Here is a 14,771-nt window from a genome sequence, read left to right as displayed (position 1 = left end):
CTGCCCAGGACTCTTTTGTCAGTAAAGCTGTGCTGCCAGAATATTATCTGATTTTTGAAGGGTTATTACAGTGGCTTTGTGCATGTTTGCCTCTGTGAAGGGACAGCACTAGGTATAAATCGCCAAACTCTATCAGCACTTTTACATTTATGGGACCCCTTTAATGGCATTTCCAAGTTTTATAGCTGTTGTATTAGTTTTATTATCTAGAAGAGCGATGCCCCTAACTGAAAATTGGGTCAAGCATCAAACCTTGATGTAAACACATCCAAGTTGAATTCATAAGGGAGGAAATCTGGCCTAGAGCTGTGTGTAGCTCTTTCTGCCTCTTATTTATACTTGTTTGAGAGGCTTCTGGCATTGAGTGATGGTTTTTAAAAATACTTTAAATAATGTAATGCCAACTTAAAGGGCATAGCATAAATTTATAGTTTTAAGTTGCACTGTGCTTGAAAATTGCGATCTATATGTATTGTCCCACATTCTGTAGTACTTATTTCAGCATATTTAATAATTAAATTTAAATTCTTACTAATCCCAGAATAATAACTATTAAACTGAACAATGAAGCGCCCAAGTTTTTTCAAGTCTATTTTAGAAATAAATAACAATGAAATAATTGAAATATTTGTAAAGCCAAAAAGTTAATTTGAAATATTTTTGGATTTCTAATTGTTTATTTCTTAAAGTGATTATGTAAAATTATCATAGTATATATAATAATGTAAAAGTCGATATTTATTTTTTCAGTCACAAAAACAGACAAAATGGAGATATGACTAAAGCTACTTTTTAAATTTTGCCTTTCACTTCCTTTCAGCATTTTGATTACCAAGTATTTTTTAGTTATGCTTATTGTCCTAACAAGTCTTAAATTGAATTCTGGATGCTTTCTAATTTGGTAAAGACAAAAATAACAAAACTATGTGTTATTTTATATATACCACATAATGCATATTGATTGACTAAAATTATGTAAATGCATATTCTTCTTAATGCACATATTCCTGATAACAGTGGTTATTAAAACAATGGACATTGAAACAAAAGTAATTTTCTCAGAAATTATTTTATCAAATTATGACTAAAATTATGTAAATGCATATTCTTCTTAATGCACCAAATAGAAGAAATGCACATATTCCTGATAACAGTGGTTATTGAAACAATGGACATTGAAACAAAAGTAATTTTCTCGGAAATTATTTTATCAAATTACTATACTGCACTTTCTGAAAAAATACTCAGACTATTTCATGAAGAAACTCAATGACAGACACAGCAGTTTGATTCCCAGTCAGGGCACATGCCTGGGTTGTAAGCTCCGGTCCCCATTGGAGGGTGTGCATGAGGAAGCCGATCAATGATTCTCTCTCATCATTGATGTTTGTCTCTCCCTCTCCCTTCCTCTCTGAAATGAACAAAAATATATATTTTTTTAAAGAGAGAAAGGGGAGGAGGATATAATTGAAAGAGCTACCAATTGTTAAAATCTGAATTAAATCTATTAGCAAAACATGGAGGGTATGTTTTTTTTTTAATTTTTGCTTTTTAATAATTAAATATACATTAACTATGGTGGATGAGTTTGATTATTGTCAATAGACTTTTTATGTGAACTCTTTTCAGAAAATGATATATCAGTCTTGAGACTGTAACATCTTTACTTAGAAAATTTTGTTTAAATTATAAATTTTTTGCAGAATTTTTGTAAACTACATGAAGAAGGATAAAGTGTGGCTATGTCTGCAATGATGAAGAGTAATTTGTAATGATTTTTGTCAGTAAGCTCTGTTGGACTTTTAGCCTTAGTTTTCTGGGACTGCCATAACAAAGTACCATAAACTAGATGGCTTAAACAACAGAAATTTATTTCCTCACAGCTCTGGAGGCTAAAAGTCCAAGATCAAGGTGTTGGCAGGGTTTGTTTCTGAGGTCTCTCTTTTTGGCTTGTAGAGGACCATCTTCTCCTTATGTCTTTACTTTTTCTTTCCTCAATGTATGTATGTGTCCTAATATCTTCTTATAAGGAAACCAGTCAGAGTGGAATAGTGCCCACCTAAGGATCTCGTTTTACTTTCATTACCTCTTTCAAGACCTTAAATCCAAATAGTTTCATTCTGAGGTACCGGAGGTGAGGACATCAACATAGGAATTTTGAGGAGACACAATTTAGCCCATAACAACGCTCTAGCCCCTGGTTGGTGACACTGTGACCATATCTTGCTCATAGCACCTAGGAAGAACCCAGTGCAAAGCCAAGTGCTCCACGCTATAGTCACAGTGACAGGCATAATCTAACTATTTATTTCAAATTTGCCACTTACAAGTTTCATCCAGATGAAGGGTAGGATGAAAATATATGAATATTTATCAGTCAGCATCCTATCAAGTTAAAACCAAGCATAAGTGCATTTCTAGGACTTTCTAATAGATTCTTCCCACCCCCTCTTTTCAACCCTTTCCAATGCATTTGCATACTTGATTTAAAAACCAAATCTACATTATTTCTCTAGCCCTACTTTTCATAAATTATAAATTCACCACCCTCTTTGGAATGACATTATTTTGACTTGATTTATCATTAATTACAAGGTCTTGGGACTTTAGGCAGTTAAGTAAATAGAGTGCTGGTCTCCTTAGCAAGTTAATGCAGTAGAATTGTCTGCATGCACATGCTCCTACATACTACTTTGCATGCATTATACTGGTATTTGGAGAGTCTTGTGTAAAGAATAGTTTTTGCTTCTTTATATAAAGAGCCTAGACATAAATATAACAGGTTCATGATCCATTTGTTAAATCCAATTTGAGCTATTAGTGGTATGAATTGGATGAAAGTACTATTTATCACTACATCAAATACAGAATTATTTATACTATGATAATCTCTGATTTGATTCTATTATTTTATAACACCTAAAAATAATTTATTTGGTAATCTGCTTATATAAGAAATAAAAACTCCCAGCATATCCCTATAATTATCAATTAGATACAGTAGCAATTATATACAGGAAGTTAGAACTTTTAAAATAACCATTGGGTTCTCTGATTCTCTCTCTCTCTCTCTTTTTTTTTAACCTTTTTTATAGATAGCACCTATATAAAGCATCTTGTAATAGATTTTGTCTTGAGAGTCATATATTACCATCAGTTTTGATATCTATTAAGCCCAGACATTTTTTGACTTGAAGATACTGGCAGTCATCAGTTTCCTGATAATCTGCGTGCAATCCAGTTGAAGTGTATAGAAGCAGCCAGTATAGAAATGAGACTGTAGGCACTCTTCCCTGTGCTTCCTGATGTGCTCAGAATTAGACTTTTCCCCTCTTCCCATTTCAACTTACCGTTTCAGTCTGAACTTCAGGACTCTGTGGTGTTGGGTTTCTTGGCTTTAAGCAATGTGGTATCATCTTTCTTTGAACACTCTCTTTTTAGTTATTTTTAATAAACAAGTAGCAGCTGTGGCAGGTGCTTTCATGATATTACATCTTTTTAAGTATTATTTTTTAAATTTATTTTTTAAGTAGTAGAGGAGGAAAGTCATGCACTAGTGACAATGGCAATATATGTTGTAAAACTAAAATCATTTGAATTTCTAGAATCTGGGGAAAATTAGTGCTGTTGGCTGTACTTTGGCCACTGTTTTAGATGAAACTTTGAGGCTATTCTATATGAAAAAAAGAACATGGTGAGCCATGAAAACTAACAACAACAAAAATGTAAATAAAAGTTTTAAAAATGGATTCCTGAGTAAAACAACTGGTAATAAGATGGTACTTCAAGTTTTTTTTTGTTTTCAAAGACCATTACAATGATTTTGAATGTCTTAACTTTAGCACATAATATCAAAAGAAAATTAATTTCAAAAAAATTTAAACCTACCTACGGGACAAAATAAGGATTAATTTCATTTTAAATAATATAAGAATGAGAAACACTAGGTTAAAATTGATGCTTCCTTGGGCCCTTAATTTGCTATTAAGAATTTTCAATACAAAATTTTAATATTCAATAGCTTCTCATGCTGGTATATGTAAATGATAGTCAGTAGATCATTGTCAGTAATACTAAAATATCCGGAAACAACCTAAATATTTCTCTGTAGGGATTGACAAAATAAATAATGATATATTCATTAAATAGAGCATTATATGAACTTTAAAAAGAAGAAATACAGCTGTATGTACATATAGGGAATTGTATACAACTACACAATTAGCTAAAAGAGGTACAATTCTATTGATGTTAAATAATAAAGAAAGGCTGTGTATTTGATTTTGGTACTTTTGATCAGTGGGCAGACATCCACTGTGTTGTATATAATCTCATAGTTTCAGAAGTAAAAGGTGCTCCCTGATGTTATTTGACTTGGCAGCCCCGTTTTACATGAATAAATAATTTCTGGAATGATCTATAAAAAAACTAGTCAAACATCATTTTTTCATAATCATATTGAGTGTTTGAAATGGAGGTTGGGAGGTTTGAGGGGGTCATACTTTTAAGATCTTACAGACTTTTAAATTTTTTACCATGTAAATATGTACTTTTTGTTTAAAATTTTATAGTTAATTTTATAATACTAAACATTTAATAGATGTTTTATAAATGTTTTAGTTGATTTATTCTATCACATAGACATTAAATATCTAAATGTAAAAACATTACCATTTCTTTTATTTTCTTTCTTTATTGATTAAGATATTACATATGTGCCCTTATCCCCTATTGCCCCCCGACCCCACTCACATTCATGCCTTCACCCCTCTGGTGTCTGCATCCATTGGTTATGCTTATTAAAAAAATACCATTTCTAAAGTCATGAATTAAGAAAGAACATAACTATGCTGATAATTCCCAAATCTCTGTATCTCTGGTTTTGGCCTTTCTTGAAATTCAGATTTTATTGGACATCTCTATCTGTATACTTCAAAGGTTTCTCCTACTCACTTTTCTAAAATTGAACATACATTCCGGCTGGCATGGCTCAGTGGTTGAGCATCGACCTATGAACCAGGAGGTCAATGGTTCAATTCCCGGTCAGGGCACATGCCTGGGTTGCAGGCTCAATCCCCAGTGGGGGGCATGCAGCAGGTGGCCAATCAATGATTCTCTCTCATCATTGATGTTTCTCTCTCTCTCTCCCTCTTCCTTCCTCTCTGAAATCAATAAAAAATATTTTTTAAAAATAATAATATATATGTATATGTATGTGTGTGTATATATATACATATATATGGCTAATATGCTGTGTCCAACCATCCAACCAGTTGCTATGATGCACACTGACCACCAGGGGGCAGATTCTCAACACAGTAGCTGACAAGCTGCAGTGACTTGGCAGCAGCAGTTCTCAGGTGACACACCCTGAAACCAGAGAGGAGGGAGCCCGATTCCTTGTGGGGCCACGTGATTTCACCTTCAGCCGTGGGTTATGTTGTTGCTGGGGCACTGTCAGCCCTGAATCTGGTTTACTGCACACTTGCATTTGTGTTCCACACCCTGTATGACAGCAACTTTGCAGAGTGCCCTCTTGCACTCCAGGACCCCTGGGGGAATGTGGGAGAGCCGGTTTCTGCCCGACCCCTGCAGGCCAGGCCAAGGGACCCCACCTGCCAGAGGGACCCCGCTCACTCTGCGACACTGGGGAGGGACCGCAGGAGGTTGGCTCCAGGGTGTGTCTGGCCCATCTCGCCCAGTCCCACCCCTCTGGCCACCTTCTAATAATTTCCTTTCAATGTACACAAATCTGTACACCAGGTCACTAGTAATAAAATAAAATGAAATTGAATTTACAGTGTTTCTTCATAAAACATCGCTTCCTCATCCCTGCATTATTTATCTTCAGTGATTGTTCTCTCATCCACCTAGTCAACTGTGACAAAAACCCTAAAAGTCTTATAGGTTCTTTCCTTTCCCTTTCCTACTGTATTTGGTTGATTATTAAATAATATTGACTTTTCTTCCTTAATCTCTGTCAAAGACATCTGAACAGCCATCTGAATAGCCACTAATATAGTTCTATCCCCTGTTATTATTTTTATGAACTATTACGAACAACCTAATAGTCTACTGGATTCAAAATCCATCATCTACAATACAACCAAAAACACCTAAAATTATAGTCTCTTCATATTCTTCTAACTTACCAACTATCATAAGGATACATATTTCTCCTCCCTAGAGTATACATAAGAGTTATTTTAAAAAATAATACCACTTAAATAAATTTTCTAAATTTCAAATTTTATACTTAAGTATCTTTTAATTGTATTTATAATATAAGAAATTGAATTATATATAATGTTCTATTATATATAACATTAACATATAGCTATAACTATAGATAGATGATATATAGATAGATAGATAGATGAAATTATTCTATATTTATTCCAGTGATTATTTGATTTAAAACCTATGGTTGCATATACAAAGTTAAGAGATTCCTATCAATGAATGGTGGATTATAGATACGTGATAGAATGAAACAGTATAAAGAACACTGAGCCAGAAATTAAGAATCTGCGGACATTAGTCCTGGTTCTGGTCACATCTACCTTTGAGGTTGGAAAATAATTTAACATCCATGTTGTTGAGTTTCCCTGTTCAAAATAAGAAAGGATTTAGGCTAGATTAGAGATAGCAAATATGCCTCAACTCAAGTGCCAACTTCAATCAATTTGAAGTGGTTGTCTGAAGGACTAAGGGTATGTATTTGGAATCAGCAACATTATGCTGAAATCAATTAGGAAGATCTGTAGTGGTTGGGAGGTTGGGGATATTACAGCATTTATGCCTATATTAGCTACCTTAAGACTAGATAATCTATAAGCCTCAGCTCTGTGAATCAATATTTCTGTGCTAGATAAAAAGTACATTAAAATTGTTGGTCTTCTTATTCCTTGGTTGCCTTCAATTGTTCTAGTCCCAGATGAATGTAATTCCAATGATATTTCTAATATTTGCTTATTTTATAAATGGCAGACTTTTACAGTATTTAAACATTTCTTTTTAGATCTTCCACCTCCTCCTGTGCCACCACCTGCTATAAAGTCACCCACTGTCCAATCCAAGGCACAGCTGGAAGTACGACCTGTCATGGTGCCAAAACTTCCCTGTATAGAAGCAAGAACAGACAGATCATCAGATAGAAAAGGAGGCAATTATAAGGGGAGGGAAGTATTGGATGGAAGACAAGTTGCTGAAATGCGAACAAATCCAGGTGAACCCAGAGAAGCACAGGAACAGCAAAATGATGGGAAAGGACGCGGAAACAAGGCAGCAAAACGGGACCTTCCACCAGCAAAGACTCATCTCATCCAAGGTACTGATTTATTTAAGCACCAAGCAAATATAGATTGAACACATATTTGCAAGGTATGCTGTTAGGTTCTCCAGGGCCATATGAAAAGCAGTAAGATTTAGAAATTTGCTCTCTAATGGAGGAGATATGCACATACCCAAATAATTTTTAACAATTCATTCTAATACATTATACAAGACTTCCTTAGATGCCACTTGAGTTATATTTCAAAAAAAGAAAACATGATTTCCACAGATTAAATAGGGAGAAGGGAAGAGCAAGTAAAGGAAATAGGTAGAAAAAAATATGGAAGTGTGAAATTGAATGTTTAGTGAGCACTCCTTTCCAGTTTGGCTGGAGAATAGGATATTGGGGCCAGAGACACATAGCAAAAGATAAAACTAGAAAGGTGGCTGGGCCAGATTGAGAAGGCCAAGAATGCTATGCTAAAGAGTTTGGGATATATAATATAGGCAGCAGTGAGCCAGCAAATAATGTTGAGTAATAAAATATATAATCAGATTTGTATTTTAGAAAAATAACTGGCAGCATGTTATAGTTAAGGAAGAGACTAGAATCAGGTAAATGAAAATATCAGAAAATTGAAAATACTCTAGATATAAAATATGAAAGTATTGAGTTTTAAATCAGTTGTGCAATAAAGATGAGAGAACAGCCTACATAGGTATTTCAGAGATAGGCCCCATAGGACTTGGTGACTAATTGAATATAGAAAACTAAAATAAAATAATGGAGTGGAAAAAAAAGTTACTCAAGTGTTAATTAGATGGCCTGTAAGATTAGTGGAACATAATTGTGTTAAGCAATGTAGACAAAACAGGGAAAATCATAGATGTGATGGGGAAAAAATTTCAGTTTTGAATAGAGTAAGATGCTGTCAAGAATACAGATATGGAAAAAAATCAATAAGACTTTAGAGAACTAAGTTTAAAGATCAGGAGAAAGGTTACAACTAGAGAGAGGATGTTAGAACTATTACAAAGGTAAAAATTGCATGAATTACAGAGGCCACATTATCAACAGCGACATACTGGTTAATGTATAGTAATCAATTTTCTAGGAGGAAAACAAAGCAAAACCCTAATTTGTAGCCATATGCTTCTTTTGTGTAATTACTCCCAAAAAGGCTGATTTCAAGCTACTTATATGAAGTGGATGTGAAGTTGGAAAGAGATGGGTACAATATACTCTGTGAGAATGTGCACACCAGTAGTCAGGGATGATCATATTTAAAGAGTAGGCACAGGAACAAAATTCTATGATGCAAACTGAGAAGGACCCACTCAGATAGAAAATAGATAAGGTATCCAAACTAGAGAGAATAATATCCTAGAAAGAATGGAGGAGGGAATTTTAAGATAGGAAGAAATATGAAATGCCACAAAAATAAAAGTGGAATGTGAATGGTGGCCCACGGTATAGGTAGGGGAGAATACAAAGATTTTGCAACACGTTGCTTATGTGTGACATTCAAAAGAACTATTTTCAGTGAAGTAGTCAGAATAAAACACAGACTGCAGGGGTGTGAAAGTGAATGGAAATTGTGGAAGGGAGATGGTGAGCACAGGCTCTTTTTAGAAGGTTGGGGAGAGAAAAAAAGGTGGGGAAAGGGTTTGGCAGGAAGGCAGAATCTGTGAGAATGTTTTAGGGAAAGGTATGTGAACATTATTATAGACTAAGAAGAAAAACACATTTTAGAGGAAGAGATACAAGAAAAGGAAGGTTATTGATGAAGGAGTCAGGAAAAAGTGATAGGGAAATGAATCTTAAAAAGCTTAAAAGGGCACTTTACTGCTCTCTTTTAATAGATATATTTTGGTAAGATCAGACATCAATCTGTTGTTCTGTTTTTTATGGGCACCGGGCCGTTAGCAACTTCCTTCCATATGGAGGACAGTTTCACTTTGTTCTGTGACAGAAACCTGAACTCTTGACCTAGGGCCAGACTTGGCAGTGAAGTGCTGAGTGAAGCTGTGCATTTCAGACAGATGTCTCTACTACATGTTCACAGAGTACTTGGTGACATCACCACAATATCAGTTTAAAACACTTAACTTTTTTTTATCAGTTAAGCCAAAGATTATCTGAATTTTTGACTCATGGTAACTATACTCCAAGTTATGATTCATAAACGAAATGTCATGCTCTAAATTATTAGATTTGTATCTTTCCTGAAAGTATGGACCAATTTGCTGCTCATAAACAAGCTCCCTCCCAAGTAGTTGGCTTTCTTCAGGAAATAATTTTATAAACCCAGAAAGATCTTGGTGTATGCAGAATTAGAACAAAGGACTAAGTTATTTTTATCAATCTTCACAAATTCAATTAAGTTGTCCTCTATGTTGTAAAAATATTTCTAATGAAAGAACACTGGAACAATCACTCTACAAATAAGGAAGCCTATTTCCATGGAAAACACTGTTATATATGACCAGTTATTATTTTATATGTCTTGCTTTCCCAAAGTCTTATTTGAACCATAGACCTTTGTGTGTCGTTAAATTAATATTTCTATGCATTGCTATAATTATTTATAATGAAAGAGGCACCCTGATTTACATGTGTAACAAATGATTGTTTTTAATTAAAGAGAGTAGAATGTCTGGTCAATTTATTTTTACCTATATCAAACATCAACTGTGTTATTAAACATCATACTAGTCCTGAAATTTATATATAAGCATGAACCTTGACCTCAAGGATCTTATAATCAGAGAGGGAGACAGGTTATCTATAGATTCACAGATATATTCATAATTGGTATAATGCTCATGGTGTCATGATACTTGATAGTCCAGAGAGGGGACAATTATCCCAATCTTTTGGGAAATGTAAAGAAAAACTTCTTGATCTTTCCTGGTAGAAATGACACATAGCTGAGTGTTCAGGATGGGTGGAATTTAGCTTGGGTGAGAAGAGTGGATAGAGTGTTCAGGCAGAGAAAGTCAGCATGAAAAGCTTTGAGGTACAGCGCTGGCCAGGTGGCTCAGTTGGTTGGAGCATAATCCTGTATGCCAAAAGGTTGCAGATTTAATTCCCAGTCAGGCTCATACCTGGGTTGTGGGTTCAATCCCAGGTCAGGACAGCCAATCAATGTGCCTCTCTCACATCTCTCTCTCCCTTCCTCCCTCTCTCTAAAATCAATAAAAACTCATCCTTGGGTAAAGAAAATATTAAAAAAAGAGAGAAAAGCTTTGAGGTACATTGAGGAGACTATAAGAAATTCAGTACCACTGGATAGTAAAGGTGAAACTCTTGAGGTAAATGTAAGCTTAAGTCATAGAGATCCTGCAGTTCTTGTAAGAAAATGGTGGCTTAATGAAAATGGTTTAGAAGGGAATAACTCAAAGGGCAGAGACTTGTTAAGAGATATTTACAGTTCCTGGACAGGAGATGTAGAGAATATAAACCAGACTATGAGAACAGGGATCATTGAAAGAGAAAATTCAAGATACTTTTTAGAGTTAAATATCAGCCTCACTTGTTATATGCTGGAATGTGTGGACTTGTCCATTTAAGGTTATTGGAAGGAAGAGAAAAAGTCTAAAATAATTCCATTTTTTGTTGTTTTTGATGTCTTAATGATTAATGATGTTATTAGCTAAGCTTGAGAATACAGAGGAAGAATAAATCTCAGGGGAGTGAGCATGATGAAATTACTGTTGGATGTGTTGAGTATGAGGGACACTCAAGAGGAAATGTTCAATTGACCTGGCTGTAGGAGCCTAAAATTCAGAGCATAGTTCACAGGTTGGAAATATAAATGAATGATTCATCATAATAAATAGTAGTTAAAGCCACTCACCTGTTCACTCAAAACTACTTATTGAAGACCTGTTATATGTCAAGCTGATAGTATAGCAGTACAAAATCATATAAAAATACTCACTCTCATGACAGTTATATTCCAGAAGAGGTTATAGTCTGTGAGAATGGATGAAATCATCCAGAGTGGGAATATTTATATGAACAAATACTGGGCTAAAAGTAGAAATCTGCAGGGCATCAATATGTAAGAGGCACTGCATAAGAAAAACCCACAGAAGTCTGGCCAAGAAGGAAGGAGGACCATAAGCTAAGAGAGTAGTAATGTTTAAATTGATAGTGGTTTCCAGATTAAGGCCAGAGAAGAATGAAGCATGGTTAGCATTATCAAAGTCAACAGTGACTTTTCTGTTTCATTGTAGTAATGTGGGCATGAGTAGATTTCCCTGGAATACAGAGTGAATGGGAATTGCATCTACCAATAGAGTTCAAGTTACTTTTCAAGAAGCTTTGCTGAGCAATGACGAAAGAGGTATTAATTAATGTAGCACACAAGCTTAAGGGGATAATTTTTAGCGAGAGAAGGCTTTTATCATATTGTAGTTTGTCAAAAACTAAAGTCAATAGAAGTAAAGAGGTTGCTGAATAGGGACAAAAGGTGAAGGTTATAGGAGACCAAGTGCTATGAAGTTAAGTTGCAGAAGAAGTGGTCCTCATGGACTGTGAAACCTCAGTGAGTCAGAAGTCTGTTTCGGGAGTGAAAGTTGTGATGAATAGAATGGAAGGAGAAAGGTGGCATTAAGGAGCCTAACAGGCTCCATAAGGATATGATTTGGCTTTCACCAGAAGAGAATGTTTTTATACAATGAGTTAGAGTTGGTGTTAGTGAGCTACAGGCAAGCCATCCTCCTTTCTGTGGAGAGAACTTCGGTGGAAACCAGATTTCATTCATACCATGTGGTCAACAGAGGAAGTACTTGGGGAAGGAAAACAAAACTACATGTAGATGAGTTGTTTTTTTATGTGTTTGGTGTCCAAAGGGTAGAGTGGACAGGCTTTGGAGCGAAGTGAGCGGTTGGAGGATGCATCAACAGAACTAGAAACAGATTTAAAGGAGTATGAAGATAGACATTCAGGAGACGTCAGCTAACTGGAGTGACTTGTTTGGGGTTTTTTTGTTTTTTTAATTTCTTTATTGATTAAGGTATTACATATGTGTCCTTATCCCCCCATTGCCCCCCCCCCCCCCCTGCCACTCATGCCCTCACTCCCCTGTTGTCTGTGTCCATTGGTTAGGCTTATATGCATGCATACAAGTCCTTTGGTTGATCTCTCCCCCTTACCCCCATCCTCCCCTACCTTCCCTCTGAGATTTGACGGTCTGATCAATGCTTCTCTGTCTCTGGATCTGTTTTTGTTCATCAGTTTATGTTGTTCATTATAGTCCACAAATGAGTGAGATCATGTGATATTTATCTGGAGTGGCTTGTTTTTTGAAGTTAGAGGAGACTGGGCGTTGTTTCTATTAAGTGCCCTAGAATAATTCTTCAGAGTTTACATAGGTATTTTACTGTCTCTTCTGTTTTCAAATGAATACTAAAAGCTCCTGAGGGTATTTTTAGAAAAATGAAAACTAAAGCCTGAAACAACCCAAGATCACATGGTGAAATATAGAACTGGAAACCAAATTTGACTCCAGGTTTGGTTTACTTCTTTAAAGATGTTGTTCTCAAGTGATTTTGAGGTGGACAAGAGCTTTTGAGTGGAGTCCAACCCCTATTAAGAAAACAGCAAGGTTTGTTATTTTCATTTACAAAATCCGGTGCTGACTTATTCGTTATTGTTATAAAATGTTTTTAGTTAGTCCTCAAAAACATTGATGCTTCCCCATTCAGAATTATAGACATGAGTGATACATTATAGAACAAAGATGTACAATGATTTTCATATGCACTTGTCATATTTCATTACACAGAGGATATTCTACCTTACTGTAGACCTACTTTTCCGACATCCAATAATCCCAGAGATCCTAGTTCTTCAAGCTCAATGTCATCAAGGGGATCAGGAAGCAGACAAAGAGAACAAGCAAATGTAGGTCGAAGAAATATTGCAGAAATGCAAGTTCTTGGAGGATATGAAAGAGGAGGAGATAATAATGAAGAATTAGAGGTATCTATAACTTTTTTTCATCTCTCAACATTAGACTAGTTATTATATCAGCCTTAAAGTCAGGAGCATCTATCAGTCTGTAGAAATGTTATTTTTTATCACAAACCCTAATATCAGTGATGCCAGAAACTGTAATTCTGAAAAAAAATAATTATTTTCTTGAAATGCATTCTAAAGTTTTAAATGGTAATAATAGTTTCCTTTTAGATCTAGTGTTCATATTCATCTACAGGTATTCAGATAAGAAATTTACATGGCAAGCATGTTCTTAGGAAATAAGAACCATTGATCTAAAAATAATTATAATTCATAGTATTGTAGTAAGTTATAAAAACCCAGTAAGGTGACAGTTATATGATGTGAGTGAGGGTATTCTGCCTGTGTTATCTACCACCCTAGTGATCACTGGGGTCAATCCAGCTGATTTGGCCCACTATTTTTCACCTTCAGTCCTGACACTGACTTTTCCATGTGGAAGAGAACATTTCTTGAGTCAAAGATATACTTTTTTTGTTGGAATCTATAAATAGGTATCAGACAGAGTTGGCAATCTTATAATATTTAAAATCACCTCCCATTTTAAGATTGTGTTTCCTCCATTTAATAAGAAAGCAAGTTGAGGACAATTTTTTTTTTTGCAGATATAGTTGACCCTTGAACAATGGGGCAATTAGGGACTTCGAACCCTCCTGCCCATGCAGTGAACAAATTCATGTGTAACTTTTGATCCCCTCAAAACTTAGCTACTAATAGCCTATTGTTGACTGGAAGCCTTACCAATAGCATGGACGGTCAATTAACTCATATTTTGTATGCCATATATAAGTTAGACTTTTAGAATAAATTAAGCTGGAGAAAATAAAATGTTATTAAGAAAATCATAAGGATGAGAAAATACCTATACAGTATTTATTGAAAAAAAATCTGTGTATAGATAGACCCACACAGCTCATACCCATGTTGCTCAAGGGTCAACTGTATATTTAATCACAAGTATATTGTTAAAGGAGTGTTAAACTGTAACTTCAAATAATACAAGATTAAAATTATAAGTAATTATATTTGATTAAATTTCTCATCATGCACAATGTACTTGGATTTTGAGGTTTAGAATAAGAATACTTTCCTCCTGCAAATACTGTTATAGAAGTTGCTATTCAAATGTTGTGTTGTTTTTTTGTTTTTTAAAGAAGAGCCCTTTTGTGGGATGAATATAGATGAGTATATAGATGACTCCAATATTTAAAACCAGTAAAAGTTTAGCTATAATGCTAAGTTGGGATAGGAGGAGTAGAGAACTCAGCCTACTACTGCTCCTCTCTCCCCAGCACCACACCCGCAACACAGAGACACTGTGTGGAATGCAGTTGGTACTTGTTACAGAACTATTGGATTTGCTTTCAAAACCAATTAAAGTTGACAAATGAATCGGTTGCCATGAGCTCTTTCCAATGTATGCTAGTGAAAGAATGAAAAACAAAAACCATAGGAATAAAACCATGTA

The 14,771-nt window shown here is 35.0% G+C and overlaps 1 protein-coding gene across 5 annotated transcripts in view; it reads left to right on the top strand.

Annotated features, from left to right (window-relative positions):
- ROBO1 (roundabout guidance receptor 1) overlaps window positions 1-14,771 on the top strand; it is a 447,031-nt gene that overhangs the window by 430,544 nt on the left and 1,716 nt on the right. For all 5 annotated transcript variants that reach the window (XM_005867332.2, XM_014540619.1, XM_014540618.1 and 2 more), the window contains 2 exons: window positions 7,022-7,330; window positions 13,071-13,267. In XM_005867332.2, coding sequence (XP_005867394.1) covers window positions 7,022-7,330; window positions 13,071-13,267 — 506 coding nt within the window. The remainder of the gene's footprint in view (window positions 1-7,021; window positions 7,331-13,070; window positions 13,268-14,771) is intronic.

The sequence above is a fragment of the Myotis brandtii genome, unplaced genomic scaffold, assembly GCF_000412655.1.
Source record: "Myotis brandtii unplaced genomic scaffold, ASM41265v1 scaffold249, whole genome shotgun sequence".
Taxonomy (NCBI): Eukaryota; Metazoa; Chordata; class Mammalia; order Chiroptera; family Vespertilionidae; genus Myotis; species Myotis brandtii.
The sequence above is the reverse complement of the archived record's forward strand: the minus strand, read 5'-3'. Positions and strand labels throughout refer to the sequence as shown.